Below are 15,057 nucleotides of genomic sequence, written 5' to 3'. Positions count from 1 at the left end.
TCAGGGTGACAGGTAGAAATAATTCTTAATTGGGAACTGGGAAGGGTTAGGCTGAAGTGCTCCACTGTCAGCAACAATTAGGTAGAAACTTTATGATGGTCCTGAGATGAGAGAACCCATGCTACTCTGCCGGCTCTGCTGAATTTCACACCCAAAGAATGGGCAAGTTTATACCTGCAGCAACCAAACAAAAACACTGTATGGATGCTAAATGCATATTCAATAGAGTAATTTCAATGACATCTCGTGTGAAAGGCCATAAAACTTTATTTTTTTTTTCCAGAGACACTTAATAATTTAATTCCCTGCACTGCTAAAAACACAGAGCACTACCCTTTTAACAAATACCGTCTCCATGCTATGCTCACTCTTTCTGGACCACTTGCTTCCAACCATACAATGGTTGGTCATAGAGTTTCATAGGATGCACTGCATCTGCTCTGAAGTTGTAGCTACCTGCCAAGGATTTGATTCCAAGAACATTTTGGTGTGTGACGTCTTACAAACCAGGATGCTGAAGATATAGCACAGGCTATGCTCAGGGATGGGAAGGACAGGGCTCACTTTTAAGTTGATTTCATTTAGCACCTGAGTGTCCCTAGATGGCCTTTGCCCCAACAGAAGTGGCGACAAGTGACAAAGAGTCAGCTGTAAAAACTGCTCATAACAGAAGCGATAGAAGGGTCTACTTTGCTGTACTACTGAACTACTTTTTTGTACTACTGAAAAAGACTGCTTATAAAGTTAGTGACAAAACATCACTTGTAGAAGAGACCAAATACATGGACAGGACTGAAGGAAAGAAGAGCAACAGTAGTTCTGTTTCTTTTAAGGGAGGGTCTCTTCACCTTAGATGCACCTCCGTAAGATGTTCTGTCTTCAATGCTACCTATCTCTCATTCTCACTTTTCACTTCCCATCCTTTGCTATATGTAGACCTGCCATATGACATGCATCAGAAGGCAACAGCTCCCTCTGAAGCTCAGCCATCAAGCAGCTGTTGAAACTATTACTTTTCATCCAACTGCAGCATTCAGTTAGGCACCAAAATGAGTATCTTGATTATTGACCAAAAAAAAAATGCCTTCATAAGCTCACAGTGCTTTCTTTTCTCTGCTCAGAAACCCTTAAGCTTCATAGGGGATTCTCACTTTAGGTTCTTCATTCCATTAAGTACTGCTGCATGGTCTCCACTCAGTTGCGACAGGGGAAACCCAGGAAAGCCCAGCACAGCTGCCACCTGAGCAGGGTCTGCGGCAGCAGTGCTTGGTGGAACGTGGCAGTGGCCCCGACCGGGACAGCTGCAGTCTCCCTAAGCTAAACAGTCCTCTTTACACAGAGACGAAGCAGGGCTGTGGGGAAAGTAGGCATTTGCTGAATACACAATATCCTACCCGAGCTGCACCGGTGCAGAGAGTCTACTGAGCAGCTTCGGAAAGGCTCGCTCAGTGCGTGATTTTCTCGGGAGGCATGAATCCCGTGTCGCCAAGCATTCGAAGCGCCACCCTGCCACTGGGACGGATCACCAAGAGGGTGATGCTGCCATTGTTGAGGGTGATCCTCAGCCAGCCTTCGGGAGGAAACTGCAACGCTCTGCAAGAGAGAGAGAGAGAGAAAGCAGTCGCTTCAGTATTTGGGGCCAAATGGTACAAATTCGGTTCACTCACCATCACACTTCTTTGCGTATCAATTGCAATACGCATATCAGAGGTGGGTGAAAGCTAGACTGGAATCTCTTCCTAGGCGTGTGTTACTCTGCAGTAGAATCTCAAGGGCTTCCATCTCTCTAGAGTTTAAAAACTGCAAGTAGAGTAATTATTAACAGACGTTTCAGCTCCAATCAAGAGATTTAACATATATTTCCAGGTAAGAGGTTTCTATAGTCTTTTCAATTCAAAAGTGCCATGGGGAAGTGTCCACTGGTATATTATGCCTATTACTAGCTCAATATAATGCAATATGATTTCATTTTCGCACAATGCCAATTGCACGTACGTGCATAGTGGGGTCCACAGCTCCTACGCTCCCATTTACACACCCATTTAATAATACATGGTGTAAGACTAACACACATTTCCGTTTTGTTTTTTAAAGGTTTTTAAAGGGAAAATACAGATGTTGCCAAGCTGGCTAATAAAGCAGACCAGCAGCCAATAGGCTGTGTCTAAATATGTGTTTAAAAACCCCCAAAATGCAGGATGTCTCTGGAACAGAGAAAGTCCCAAGGCTTTGCAGGGTTTCAGGTGAGGTCCTCTGCTAGGGCTAAATGGAGAGACCAGGAACTCTGCCTCAGAGCTACAGTCCCTCCAAAAAGACCCAAGCCAGATAAACAGACGGCTCATCAGCCCAGCTGTGTGGAATTCTACCTTGTCTGGAAGGGACGCTACCCATCCACCCCCCCCCCCCCCCCCCCCCCCCCCCGCCCCAAAGAATGAGAATTTGTAGAGTTTGCAGTTTAGGGACGCCCTCAGACAGAGTGGCTTGGATAACCTTTTATCAGCTTAGGCTGGAACACTGATTATGACTCCCTCCTATTTGGACAGACATAGTCTTGCAACAGTTATTCACGCAATCATAACCCCCCGATGGGATTACTGCAATATGTTCCTTGCTCGCTACTAACAGAGACAGATGGGTGCGTTTGACTCGGGACAGAAGCGGTGCAGCTCAGAAGGATTGTGACGTGTGGCCCGTGTTAGTGACTGCCACCAGATGTCCCAGCCTATGCTCCCCTCTTAATGCAACTATCTAAACAAACTAGGCTGCAATCCCATAGACACTTGACTGTACTGCCAATATTCTATCACTTTAATGACTGGTTTGCATGCTTGGCCCACAGGAATTTTTAAGCTTCACTGTAAACTACTTTCATATGAAAACACAGTGGAACTTCTGAACCCTTTAAGCTTGCATGCATACGTTGCTAGAATGACACCATTCCCTTTGTTGCCGTTTGAGCTTCCAGGACAGACATGTTAAGACTGCATGGCTTTGAAGGTGTTCATATGGGCCAGAGAAAGGGGGGGGGGGACACACAATGCAAGCCCTGCCCCACTGCCCACACCACCCCTGTTTGAAACCTTGCCTCCCTGAGCAGCAAGGTCTTAAGGAGGGGGATTGTCCACTCATGTTTATATGAATACAAGCAGACGCCTGCACCTAACCGAAAACCCACTTTACTGGAAACATAGAAAGCATGGCTAGGCTAGTGCATGTGAGGATGCCAGTTCAAGTGAAAGCCAGTTCATGAGCTAGAAAGGAACAAATCTGCTGCCCAGTTTTCAGTTTTACGGCACTGGCAACTAGCTCAGCAATAACTTAGAAATACTGGCAAAAGACGTGTGAAGTCTTCCAAGTATTGCAATAAACTACCCCCCACCCCGCTCTCTCCTCCACTTCTCTCTCTATTTGTAAACAATACATCTAGAACTGAAGTCCCTTACTCAAAAGCAGGGATTACAGCAAAGCTTCAACTTAATCCAAAAACCGTAGTCTGTGTACAGCTCATTCTAATGGGCATGAGTCCTCCTCAAATACCTCAGAACTGCCAAGGCCCCTCAGCGTAAAGGACAACGCAATGCGCTAGCCCAAGTAAAGCGCCACGCTTCTGGCAATCCCCCCCCCCGGCCCCCGCCAGAGGGGTCCCCAGTGCCATGCTTACCTGCAAACTATGTAGCGAATAACATTGGCATGGCAAACAAAGATTTCATAGCTATCTTCTTCTTGCTTCACATCAGCCCTATGAATATAGTTTCGGAAGGCAGCTTCGATACGAGCCCCATCTTCATAATACTGCTGGAAGCGGATAATTTGTTATTGACATAAATATTACAAGTCCACCCAAGCTTTTCGTCTTCACATCATAATCAGGCAGCTGCAGAAAAGGCTCCTTTCTCATCAAGAATTAGAGCACGCCATTCATACATTCGTAACGTCCTGTTTGGATGGCTGCCATGCATTCTATACGAGGGTCTTCAAAAGCATCAGCTATTAGAGAACAAAAAGATGCACCTACGGACAAGTCTCAACTGCACAGAAATTATACTTTCTAGGCCCATTTCAAGATAGAGTCTTACTTTTAACAGCCTGGGTCCTGTCTGTTTACATAGCTCCAAAGCCTAAGCAAAAATCTAGCCTAAGGAAAAAGCCAACCTTTTAGCAAGTTTCCCCACCCGGCTGGCTGAAGTGCTTCAGTTACCTGAAAACTGTAATCAATAACACCACAAAGACTTCGAAGATTTCTCTTCCACTAGATCAGCTTTCCCCAAGCTGGTGACCTTGAGAGGCATTTGGAGCACAACTCCCAGAAATCCCATCCAGCAGGGCCACTGACTAGGAATTTTGGGTATAGCAGTTCAAACGTGTCCAGAAGGCACAAAGCTGGGGACAGCTACAAGAGATGATTAAGCAAAGCTTTGCTCTGAGTTCTCTGAACTATTAGAGCACCGTTCCTGTTGTGGCTCCTTCAGAATTCTAGGGAATAGAGTTGGTGCCAATTCTTTTTTGTCGTTGGCTGAAGATGTTCTTATTCAACATGGCATTTATTCATCATTATGAGCCTGTTTTCCCTTGACATTTCACAGTTGCTGGTTTTTGTTTTTTGCCTTAGGTCAAGCTATTTGCAAGCTGCCCAGAGCGCTTTGGTACGGAAATGAAATGAATAAATCAGGAAGATTTTACTGTACATTACTTCATTTTCATAAACAGAAGGGTAACTGTTAAGCTTTATATGCCAACAGCATGATGAAAAAGCTACTACACTGCCAAGGAGAGCATGAGGAGAGGTGGAGTAACTAATATGAATATATGCTGGGTGGCTTGGTATGTCTGTGCATGCATGCACTGCCCCCCCCCCCCCCCAAAGAACTGGTCTAAATAGCTTTAAGTAAACACGGTGACTGTAATATTCAGGAAATGGCCTGTACAAGGTTATTACCACAGCTTCTGGTTTCCAGTGAGCGCTAGGAGGATTTGGTTCAATTGGCGCTCCCTCACACAGCAAATCAGTGCTCTGTTTCTTGACCCCTGGTGGAGGGAGAGACACATGTATTTCAAAGCCCAACAACATACAAACATTCCTACATCACTCCATGAAGATTCCTTTCACAGGCCTCAGCATCTATCCGTTTTATCGGGATCCTGATGGTCACTCCTCGGATTTTGTCTCCAGTTACAGCAGCCGCTCTTCAAGTCACAGTCCAACCACCCCTAGATTTTGGTAGCTTTAATCTGTTCCTACTTCACCAGCTTCCAACTCACTTCTAAGTGCTCTCTCTCACCTTGCAAGCCACGAATTGACTCACTTTCTATCCCAAGTTCTACATCCTAATCTCCACTCATCTCTTCTCCCTCCCTCCCTCTTCCAAAGTTGAGAGATCTTCCCCATCCTAGGGGGAAAAACTCCTCCTATCTCTTGTACAGCTTCTCTCCTTGACTCCTTAAAATTGGCTCTCACTCTTCCTCCAACCCAGGTCCTTCTGACCTACACTGTACTGGATAATAGCCATGCTGGTCTCCTCTCTCTTCTTTGCAGCCTGTTATTCCTTTTCCCTTTTTCTCCCCCACAGGCTTCTGACACCTTCCCTGCTCCCTGGAACTCTTAAATCTTTGTTAAAATAACTTCTTGGGTAACAGTATGGTATTTGCCCTCCTTCCTCTCAGTCCTGCTCTTCAACCACCAGCTGCTATTTATTCCTGAAAGCCCACAAGCCTAGCCGAACAGAATTCCTAATCTTCCAATTCATTATCGTAACCTCATTGTGATCGCTATTCAAGACAAGGCTGTCTCCCTTTTCCAAGGTTTGGAGTTCAGCAGAATTGCAAAACATCAGCTAAGAAGGCCTTTCTGACAGATACTCCTTGTTTATCTCCTTGCTACAGAGGGAACTATATGTATAGGTTCAGGGATCATTTAATGCGGCACTTAAGATGTGGCTTCAACCGATTGTGAGCTTGATTGCCACTGCAAACTCGACTGAACTGGTACAAACAAAGGAAAATAGCATGGGATCAGGGCAGTTTGCGCTAGCATGCACCCTCCATCTGGTACAAGGTATGTGTGTCATCTCTAGCACTGGGATAAGGTAAGCAAAAAGCCCAGTATGGACTATTTGACCAACACATTCCTAAACAGTGTTGAAATCTCTTGGGTTCTGTTGCTGAACATTTTATTTATCTAGCAGAGGAAAACAAAGCTTGCAACTCTAACCAGCCTTGCTACGTTTCTACAGGCTCTGGGTTTAGATTACAGCAATACGTTGTGTGGAGTCCAGTTCCATTGAGATCTTTTCAGCACCTGGAGACACTTTTATATTTCCAAGACTCTCAAGTCTAAAATCTTCATTAATTGTTACCTTTAGGATACTGTGCTAATGATTCCTGCTCTACTGATTTTATGCTGATGGGTTTTATTTTGGTTTAAGTTTACCTTGCATCGCTTCTTAATGTATCCATTGTTAATTGCCTGGCAACATTTGTTAGTGGCAGGTGTACAAATACAAGGTTTAGAAGTCCTGCATTTGGAACCTGTATTCCAAGCAAACTATCAACAAGGCAGAGGAGGTCCAGAGAAGGAGTCCTCATACCCAGCCCTCCTCTGTAAGATACAGGCAGGTATGGCAAGTATTTTTACTATTATAAATCGCTTCAACAAACCAGCATCATCAAACCACCGTACAAATTGTCCTTATGATTGCGGACATCGTCATCCCAAGTTCTGAGTAACAAGGAAGAGCAGAACAACTAGCAGCACCTTTTCTGGAGTAAGTTCCATGCAGCTGGAAAAACATACTGCAGTTTAACAAGGGGTCTAGTTCAATCAGCTTAAATGTAACCCTTAGCCTTTAATTAGAAATGTGAACACTCTTGCAAAACAACATTGCCATTTAATTGTGGGCATGATGTCATAACCCAATGAAGAACAGTAATCATGTTGTAAGCCGCCCCGAGGTTTCGGCAAGGGGCGGCATAGAAATGTTATAATAATAATAATAATAATAATAATAATAATAATAATAATAATAATAATAGAAGTGCTTAGCCTTTCAGTAATTTCCCTCCTCCTCTGATTTCCTCTATGCTTATCTGCTACCTCATTCGCTCAGAGCAAGGAGGTTTGGCCAAGTACCCTTGATGCTCTAGCAATTAAAAAAAAAAAACCCTGGAGCTGGGCTGCTCCACAGGCCTCCCTCCACTGCATCACTGCTGTTGGGAGAGGAAAAAAACAGAAAGCATGGGGCAACAGGATTCTGATGCAAGCCGCACTTACCTACTACACTTATAATCTAACAGTACTGCAAAGGCTTAAAAAGCCTCCTATCTCAGAAGTAATAGCTGACTGATCTGATAAACCTCTGCTGAAGACCAGTTTTCCTGAATGGGTTTCGTGAGTGATGGAAAGAGCATTCCTCCATAAGAAATATTCTTATGCCTCTGACATGATGAGGGAGAAAATAAGATAATTTGCAACTGACAAGGTTCCTTCTCCTAAACATAGGTGTACTTTTCAGTAAAGATCGGATCTCAAAGTGGCTCACAAGGAAGAAATATCCAGAGTTGTTTATGGCAGACTTTTTTGGTTTGACAGTTGATGCCACAGCCCTAGTTCTGTTCTCTTCCCCTCCAGAAGGAAATGATAGAAAGGAGCTGCAGAAGGATTCTGAAGCTAGCCGACTGGTTAAAATTACAGGAGCCACCACGTTGAGGATGGCCACCCCATCCACTGTTTTATTAATAAAATGATAAGAAAACCTAGTTGTTCCCCAGTTCAAGTATAAGGTATTATTTTAGCTGATTTTTTTAAAATACTGAAGCACACTTAATATCCCTGAAGATTAGGTCTGAATGCAAGAAAGTCTTCCATTCATGGATGGATGGTTGCCTGTGATGAATTAACACACTGCCCCCCAAGGTTATAAGCATGCTTGAAAATCTCCTTTAAAGGTTTTCTATGTACCACAGAAATCCTATCTAATAAGAATTCTATAAATTAAATAGAGTATTACATAGAATTCACTCACCAGGGAGATGTTTGCTGATGATGTTGGTTGTTTCAGTTGCTCTGGTCATAGAAGAATGCACAATTTTATCAAATTTTAGTCCCAAGCTTGCAAGTCTTTTCCCTGTCAACTCCGCTTGTTCACGGCCTGAAAAAAAAAATGTGTACATTGAGAATGTGGCTGTGGGTCTCTTTTCCATACACAGAGAAAATGGCCTTCTTCACTGTGTATACCTGTGTTGTCCTCGCTTGAAATGTGCTGAGTTTCCAAACAGGGAATTGCTTCCTCACCCAATGTTTATGCTCACAAACATTTCTTTTGCTGAAGAATGTACTAACAATCATCTCTAAGCAGATTCTCTTAATAAGAAGGAAGATCTCAGAATTTGTAGGACTTCTTTTTATTTATTATGCCATTTCTGCCCAGCTCTTCACAGTTTTACAAAGGCAATTCCTGCCTCAAGCTTACAATCTAACATTCCACCCGAAGGAAACACAGAAAAGTATAGTCAAGGAAAGAGTACACTTCAGTTACAGCAGGAGGAAAGGGTGGGCAACTCCAGGCTGTCTTGATGTTCAGACCTGCAACTTCCACGCCCCATCACCATCAGTTATGCTGCCTAGGGCTGACAGGAATGGTGGGCTGAAGCTTGTGGAGGGCAACGCACAAGAGGGGATAGCAGTGCACAGTTATTCTGGGAGCCACGTCAGTGCATGCTGGGCAGGGATGGCAATGCTTCCTTGGAGGGAAGCACGAGATCTTCAGAAGGCTGAGGGTGGTGGAATAAGATGCACTATAAGAAGGGCAAGGCTCATCCTCTGAGAGGAAGCATGAGGACCTAACTTTAATTAACAGGCAGGACAAGTGGAATCTATAGGGAAAGTTTGCATTCTGAAGGACGTCCAGCCAGCGATGTCCTTTTCCAGCATACCCCACTGAACTCTGCCCCACACGCCCTGTACTGCCCTCAGTCCATCAACACACCCAGTCCCCACTGGGCTGTTTTGAGAATTGCCCCATTATCCTCTCTGCACTCAGGAGACACCTCTTCTAACGAAACGCTCTCAGACACACATGCATCTTCTAAAACTTAAAACTGATTTAATTAACTGACTAAAAGTTATGTCTGACTGAACTAGGATTTCTTTCAGTGGTAAAAGCCCTAGCTACTTGCTAGTATATATTAATTTATAGCATATGCAATATTAGTAACTTGTGCCTGCAGTTAGCACACAGGCTATAATGAGCAGCACGTGTAAGACAGAGTAAAAAGCCAGTGTGCTGTCGTGGTTAAGAGTGTGGGACTGGGACTCGGGCGATCTGGGTTCTAGTCCCCGCTCAGCCATGGAGCCAACTGGGCGACTCTGGCTCTCAGCCCAACCTACCTCCCAGACTGGTTATTGTGGGGATAAGACTAAGAACAGGAGGAGAATGATGTAAGCCACTTTTAGTTCTTCGTAAGAAAAAAGAAGAAAATAAATCGAATAAATATACAGATTCTTGTCAGCAATACGTAATGCATTCACCCTTTGTGTCACATGGGATATAGAACTAAATTTTATAACCACAACAAGGACTTCCCCACCATTGCCGGCTGGTGCCGGAGGTCAGACTAGATGGCCCGGGAGACCCCTTCTGGCTCGCTCCGTTTCTGTTTCTATTACTCTTTCTAGTGGAGTGCCAACCATACATACCCAGCTGTGTCAGATTTCTGTCTTTATCATGTCGCCCATCTGTGTTGTACTGGGAATGGCGTATAAGGAAAATGTGCCTGGTAGCTTTTGCTTTGTAGGGGGCTAGACGGGATGAGACATCTTCTTCTCCGGTCTCCTGATTTTTCTTCTTCAGGTTCATAAGAGCCAGTGGTGCTCTCCTGAAAGGAATGTTCAAAGTTTATCTAAAATGTGCAAAGTAATGAACTGAATGCCATCATTTTCACTAATAAGAGTCTGTTCAGCAAAGTCAGCTTTGGTTTTAGCAATCCTGATTGCTCTCCTGGGATCCCCCATTCACTCAGTGGTAGGATAACATCTCCATGATGTCTCTTCTCCAAATGTTGAAGGAAAAACAAGCTGGCAGCTCACGTAAACATTATTTAAGACAACGTGGAGGTTCTGCTCTATGGCTGTGCTTCACAGTTACCTTGCTTGAGAAGTAAGGAATTGCCAGCATGCGTATTTACCTTTTCCCCTTTCAAAGGCAATGCTCCCATGTAATATCGAACCGTCAATTGCAGAAGTGTTTTGTTATTTAATACAGGGAGGAGATAAGAATTAAATAAAGTATTCTTTGGAGTCAGGCTTCTATATGCTCAAGTGCTATCACTCTCTTAATCTATCATGTTGGCCTGCAGCATCCAGTGTTTAGTCAGTACCCTGGGGTGGGCAACCTATGCCCCTCCAGGTATTTTGGCCATGCTGGCCAAGGCTGATTGAGGCTGCAGACCAAAGCATCTGGAGGGCCACAAGTTGCCCACTCCCACACATACCAGTTGTACTTCCATGTTATATTTCCCAAGGTGAAGGAGGAGGAGGGCCAAGGAAAAGTTACCTGGATTACACCCTGAGCCACTTCACACAACACAACACAAGACCCCATCAGGGGTTATTCTATTCTTGCGGAGCTGTGGTGCCGGCCAGCCACCATTACAAATGTGCAAGCCCCAGTTCTTTTTTAAACTTGGAACTTTTCTTCTCTTTCGTTTTTCTTTTTAGTAGATATTGGATTGGAATACTAGTAAACAAGAAATGTATCTGATTTTATTTGTAACTATTGCAGTGAGGAGTTTGTTTAATATTAGAAAAATGAAAAGATCTTGAATTGTGTAGAAATGGTTAGATTGAAGTTACCACTGAAGAAGAAGATATTGACTTTCATCAAATTTGGAGATTCTTTCCTTTAATATTGGTCAAGAAAAACGGGACTTTGTAAGAAATGGATGGACTGACTTTACCAATGAAGGAGAAAAAAGATAGTGACTTCTATCAAAATTGGAACCTCTTTTTTATTGGCTGGAGAAACGGGACTTGGTTTAGATCTAAAAATGTTTTCAAGTTATCATAAATGGATCTGAATATGATTACAGAACGTTAAATGATATGTAGTAAGGGGCTGACCCAGTAGTTCCGATGTATGTGATGACTGATGTTTTCCGTATTAATTTAAAACCTTAATAAAAAGTCTTAAAAAACAAAACCAAATGTGCAAGCCCCAACTGGGAGTTGTCGTCCTGTGAGAATCCCACCTGTTTTAGGGTTGTATCGAAGACACCATCTTTCCTAGGTGGTGGGGGGAAAGAACTGAAGAAACAACCACCCCAGAAGATCCTGGCCTTCCAGTTTACTAGGTCAGTGTCTTCACTACTGAAGTTAATTCTTCTGCCTCTACTGCACACCGCGCGATCACTTCCAATTTGTGACCAGTCTGCTGAATTTGTCTCCTGCCTCCAGATCCTTTGTCTGCAAAGGAGCCCTCCTTCCTCACTGTTTCTCAACCACACTGTTCTCTCCTCAAGCCAGGAAGAGCAGCTTTCCCATAATGCACAGATCACACTGTATTTCAGAAATCTGAACCCAGATATCTCTAGTTCAAGCCCACCACGCTAGTCACTATAACACTAGCCCTTAAGTTACATCCTCATTATTATTTGAAATGTGGTATGAGCAGGTGTTCTTTCCACTACAGTTGAGAAATCGCCATGGAGTGCCATGGAGGATCACTGAGTATTAAGTTTGATCCTATGTCACCAAATGACAGGCCTGGTAGTTATTCATCATAATCCTGCCTGTTCCCTGCAAGGAGCCAAATAAATCCTATTGCTTAATTTAAGTATATACCCATGATGTGCAGTATCTGCAACCCATTATGAAATTAAAATCCATGAGGACTTTTGTTCAGATTTAGTGCAATTAATCTGGGAAGGAATTAAATGGGAATCAAGGCTCAATTCTCTGCAATTAGAGAGAAGTGCTAACAAATGTTCATTGCTTTTGTGTTCTTAGGTATATTGTGCTTTGCTCTGAGCAACTCTGCCTCTGGAATACAGAATTCAAATTTTATGGCCACTACCAAAATCATTATTTGAACTGCAGTGACTTCTCAAGCGTCAAATCAAAACTAGAGACAAGACAAACTCTGGTAACATTTAAGAAATACTATTTAATAGACCTGAAGTGCAGTTCATGAGGGAACGTTTTGATATTAAGACTATGCACAGGTTGCAGCAGCCTAAATATAACACTAAATAAACAAGCAAGCAATGGAGCATCCAACCCAGTCCTTGGGTTCAAGGTTCTCTGGCAAAGTGCGTTAAGCAGGAAGTCACGCATCATTATGGGTTGTTAAGGGATTATTTGTTAGTGACATGGGTGTTGAATCCATAATCTTGGCTCAATGCCAACGTAAATCGCCTTGGAGATTAAGAGAACGAATTCATTTCCTGTGAATTAATCTTTAGTGATCATATTTACACCCTTTGTGTACACACCAAACAACAAGAAACGGCTGCAACTGCTTGGTACAGTGAAGATAAACTAATCTCAGCTGTAGCAGAGCAATGGCGAAATGAAGTAAATCCTGTTTATCAAAACTACAAGTTGCTTCAAGCATTATTTGAGGAAGAAAGTGTGTGGGGGGGTATATGTTCAAGTGTCTGGAATGCACTGGAAGAATGCCCCAAAGTACAGAAGCATGGGGAAATGTACCTGAGTTCTTAGGTAAAACAAAGTTTTAGTCTCAGGCATATGGTATTTTTAACAAGTGCTTCTGTTATTGAGCAGTATAGAAATGACATAAATACAGTTTTCAAGACACCAACAGTGTTTGGCATTCTTTCTCACTCACAGTGTGGAATAACAGGTCATAAGTGGAAGAAGTTACTTCAAATTAACACAACACATAGAAGAGCAAATGTGTGTATGGCTTGTGTAACCCAGGCTAGTATTTAAGAAGTCACTTAGAAAGGACAGCCAACAATGAATGCAGGCAAGTAAGTGGGCTAAAAGTGGAAAAACTGCACATATGAACTCAGATGGACTTCTAGATGGAAACCTTTCTTCCATGTTTAGTGAACATTTTGCAGTTTAGTAGCTTTTAGAGACTGCACAAGGCTGTGTTTTCACTGTCCATTCTAAGACTGAAACTTCTGTTTTAAAGACTGCAATAATTTGCACAACACAGCAACATAAGCTAATACCCATTATAAAGAATCAAAATTCAAGCAAAAGCAATACCTGAATTAAATATTTTTTTAATGGTTGTTCTTTTTACTTTTAAAGAACTTTAAGGCACTGCAACAAGTTCAGGCACTATCTGAAAACAATGTATACTTTTTCTGGGGAGTTGTTTGTTACATACATTTAATAAACTAAAACCCATTCCAACAGACACATTCACTTTCATTCAGGACAAGGCAGCTCTTTATATTTTCAGGGGTCCCTAATGAAGACCACACAAAACAACTATGTTATCAATGCCACAAAATAAGAAAGAGGTCAATTTTGATGGAAGGGAAAACCAGTGAGAGCCAGTGTGGCATACTGGTTAAGAGTGTAGGACCGGGACTCAGGCGATCTGGGTCAACCATGAAGCCAACTGGGTAACTCTAAGTCAGTCAGACTCTCAGCCCTACCTACCTCACAGGACTGTTGTTGTGGGGATAAGATTGTGAGCAGCAGAGGGAGAATGATGCAAGCCACTTTGAGTTCTTTAAAAAAGAAAAAGGCAGGGTAGAAATCTAATCAATATATGCTGCAATAACCAATAGCTTAAATGGCTTTAAACGTCAGTTAAAGAAATGCTTGAAGTCTAGCAACGGCTCCAGTCATGCTGGCCCTATAAGCAACCTACACAGGCTCAGGGATACAGGATGCTGACCCAAAGAGCGCTTCCATCTGGCCCTGCACAACTCGGGTCTATTTCGTTGATTTGTTTCACCCACGTTTTAACGAAGGGCACGATCCTGCGCATAAACTGAATCCTACCCCTCGCAGCGTATAACACGTTAGGGTCGCTGGGAGGATCAAACCTAGAGGTCGCCAAGAGTCCCTTGCAAGGGGACGCAGCGGGGTATAAATCGCGGATAAAAGGAGACACGCACGGGCTCGCCCCTTCGCTTGGGGGCGCGCGCGGCCCGGTCGCCCAGGGCACAGCCCTGGCCTAAAGCGGCCACCCCGCCAGCCCGCCCGCCGCTGCCCCGCTTCACCTGTCCCAGTTGCTGTCCCAGTAGCCGCAGCCGCTGGGCTTCTCCAGCCAGCCGGGCGCCGCGCCGGGGCCGGGCCCCGGGCCAGGGCCGGAGCCGGAGCCGGCCGGAGAGGGCAGGAGCAGCAGCCCCGGCGGGGGCGCCGGAGACGGGGCGACGTCCCCGCCGGCCCTGTCCACGGGCGGCGGCGGCGGCGCCGGCTGCTTCCCGAGCGGCACGGCAGAGAAGAGCACGGAGCCGCCCGCCAAGCCGCACGCCGCGGCCGCCGCCGCCACGGCCGCCACGCGCCGGAACGCCATCGGAAGGAAGGAAGGAAGGCAGGCAGGCAGGCCGGGCGGGCGGGCGGGGCGAGGCGCGGCGAGGCGACGGAGCCCGAAGGAGGAAGGCGACGAGTAGGCGGCGCGCCACGCCCCTCGCAGGGCTGCCCCGCCGAGTCGCCCGGCGCGCGAGCCGGCTCCCGCCTTGGACGGCGCGCGGCGCGGGACAAGCTTCTTCGGGCCCAATCCGAGGGCGGCGCGGCTCTGACGCCGAGGGAAGGGGCTCCGCCCCCGCCGCGCGACGGGAGGGCGGCTCGCGAGGAAAGCGCGCGCGCCCGGCGAGGAAAACGCGGCCTCGGGGTGGGCGGGTAGGCGGGGTGCCGGGCGGAAGGCGCGCAAGGCACGTCCGAGCGCCTCGCGGGGCGTCATTTCGAGGGAGGGGCGGAGTCCCCCCCCCGGGGATCGCGATCTGCATGGGAATGAGTCCTGGAAGAACCGGGTGGGGTGGCGGGCGCTTTGGATGGACGGGAGAGGAGGACCAGGTGGAGTGGAGACGGTTGCTGCAGCCCCCTTGGGAGGTCCAGGCGGGTGCAGCGGGGAAGAT

At 45.4% G+C, this 15,057-nt stretch overlaps 1 protein-coding gene across 2 annotated transcripts; it reads right to left on the bottom strand.

Moving 5' to 3' along the window:
* Positions 1-212: 212 nt before the first annotated feature.
* On the bottom strand, positions 213-14,495 carry PGAM5 (PGAM family member 5, mitochondrial serine/threonine protein phosphatase). 2 transcript variants are annotated; one of them, XM_044440992.1, is made up of 6 exons: positions 14,200-14,495; positions 9,692-9,870; positions 8,019-8,144; positions 4,937-5,025; positions 3,662-3,795; positions 213-1,593 (listed from the first exon to the last, which is right to left on the bottom strand). In XM_044440992.1, exons 1-6 carry the CDS (start codon positions 14,493-14,495, stop codon positions 1,446-1,448), a joined length of 972 nt encoding a protein of 323 aa, XP_044296927.1. In that variant the 3' UTR covers positions 213-1,445. The 2 variants fall into 2 exon arrangements, with proteins under 2 accessions (XP_044296927.1, XP_044296928.1); XM_044440993.1 differs by having other exon boundaries at positions 3,662-3,792.
* Between the last annotated feature and the right edge of the window lie 562 nt (positions 14,496-15,057).

Source organism: Varanus komodoensis, unplaced genomic scaffold (genome assembly GCF_004798865.1).
Source record: "Varanus komodoensis strain SLA01 unplaced genomic scaffold, ASM479886v1 scaffold38, whole genome shotgun sequence".
NCBI lineage: Eukaryota > Metazoa > Chordata > Lepidosauria > Squamata > Varanidae > Varanus > Varanus komodoensis.
Note: the sequence above shows the minus strand (reverse complement) of the source record. Positions and strands in the feature narration are given on the sequence as shown.

What these genes read in the sequence shown, in the direction of transcription:
- PGAM5 (XM_044440992.1), bottom strand. Translation starts at nt 14,495, where the DNA reads ATGGCGTTCCGGCGCGTGGCGGCCGTGGCGGCGGCGGCCGCGGCGTGC. An exon ending in CAGAAATCTGACACAGCTGG is followed by an intron (nt 8,145 to 9,691) that starts GTATGTATGGTT and finishes TTTTTTTTTCAG; the next exon opens with GCCGTGAACAAGCGGAGTTG. An exon ending in ACTGGAAACCAGAAGCTGTG is followed by an intron (nt 3,796 to 4,936) that starts GTAATAACCTTG and finishes ATCCGCTTCCAG; the next exon opens with CAGTATTATGAAGATGGGGC.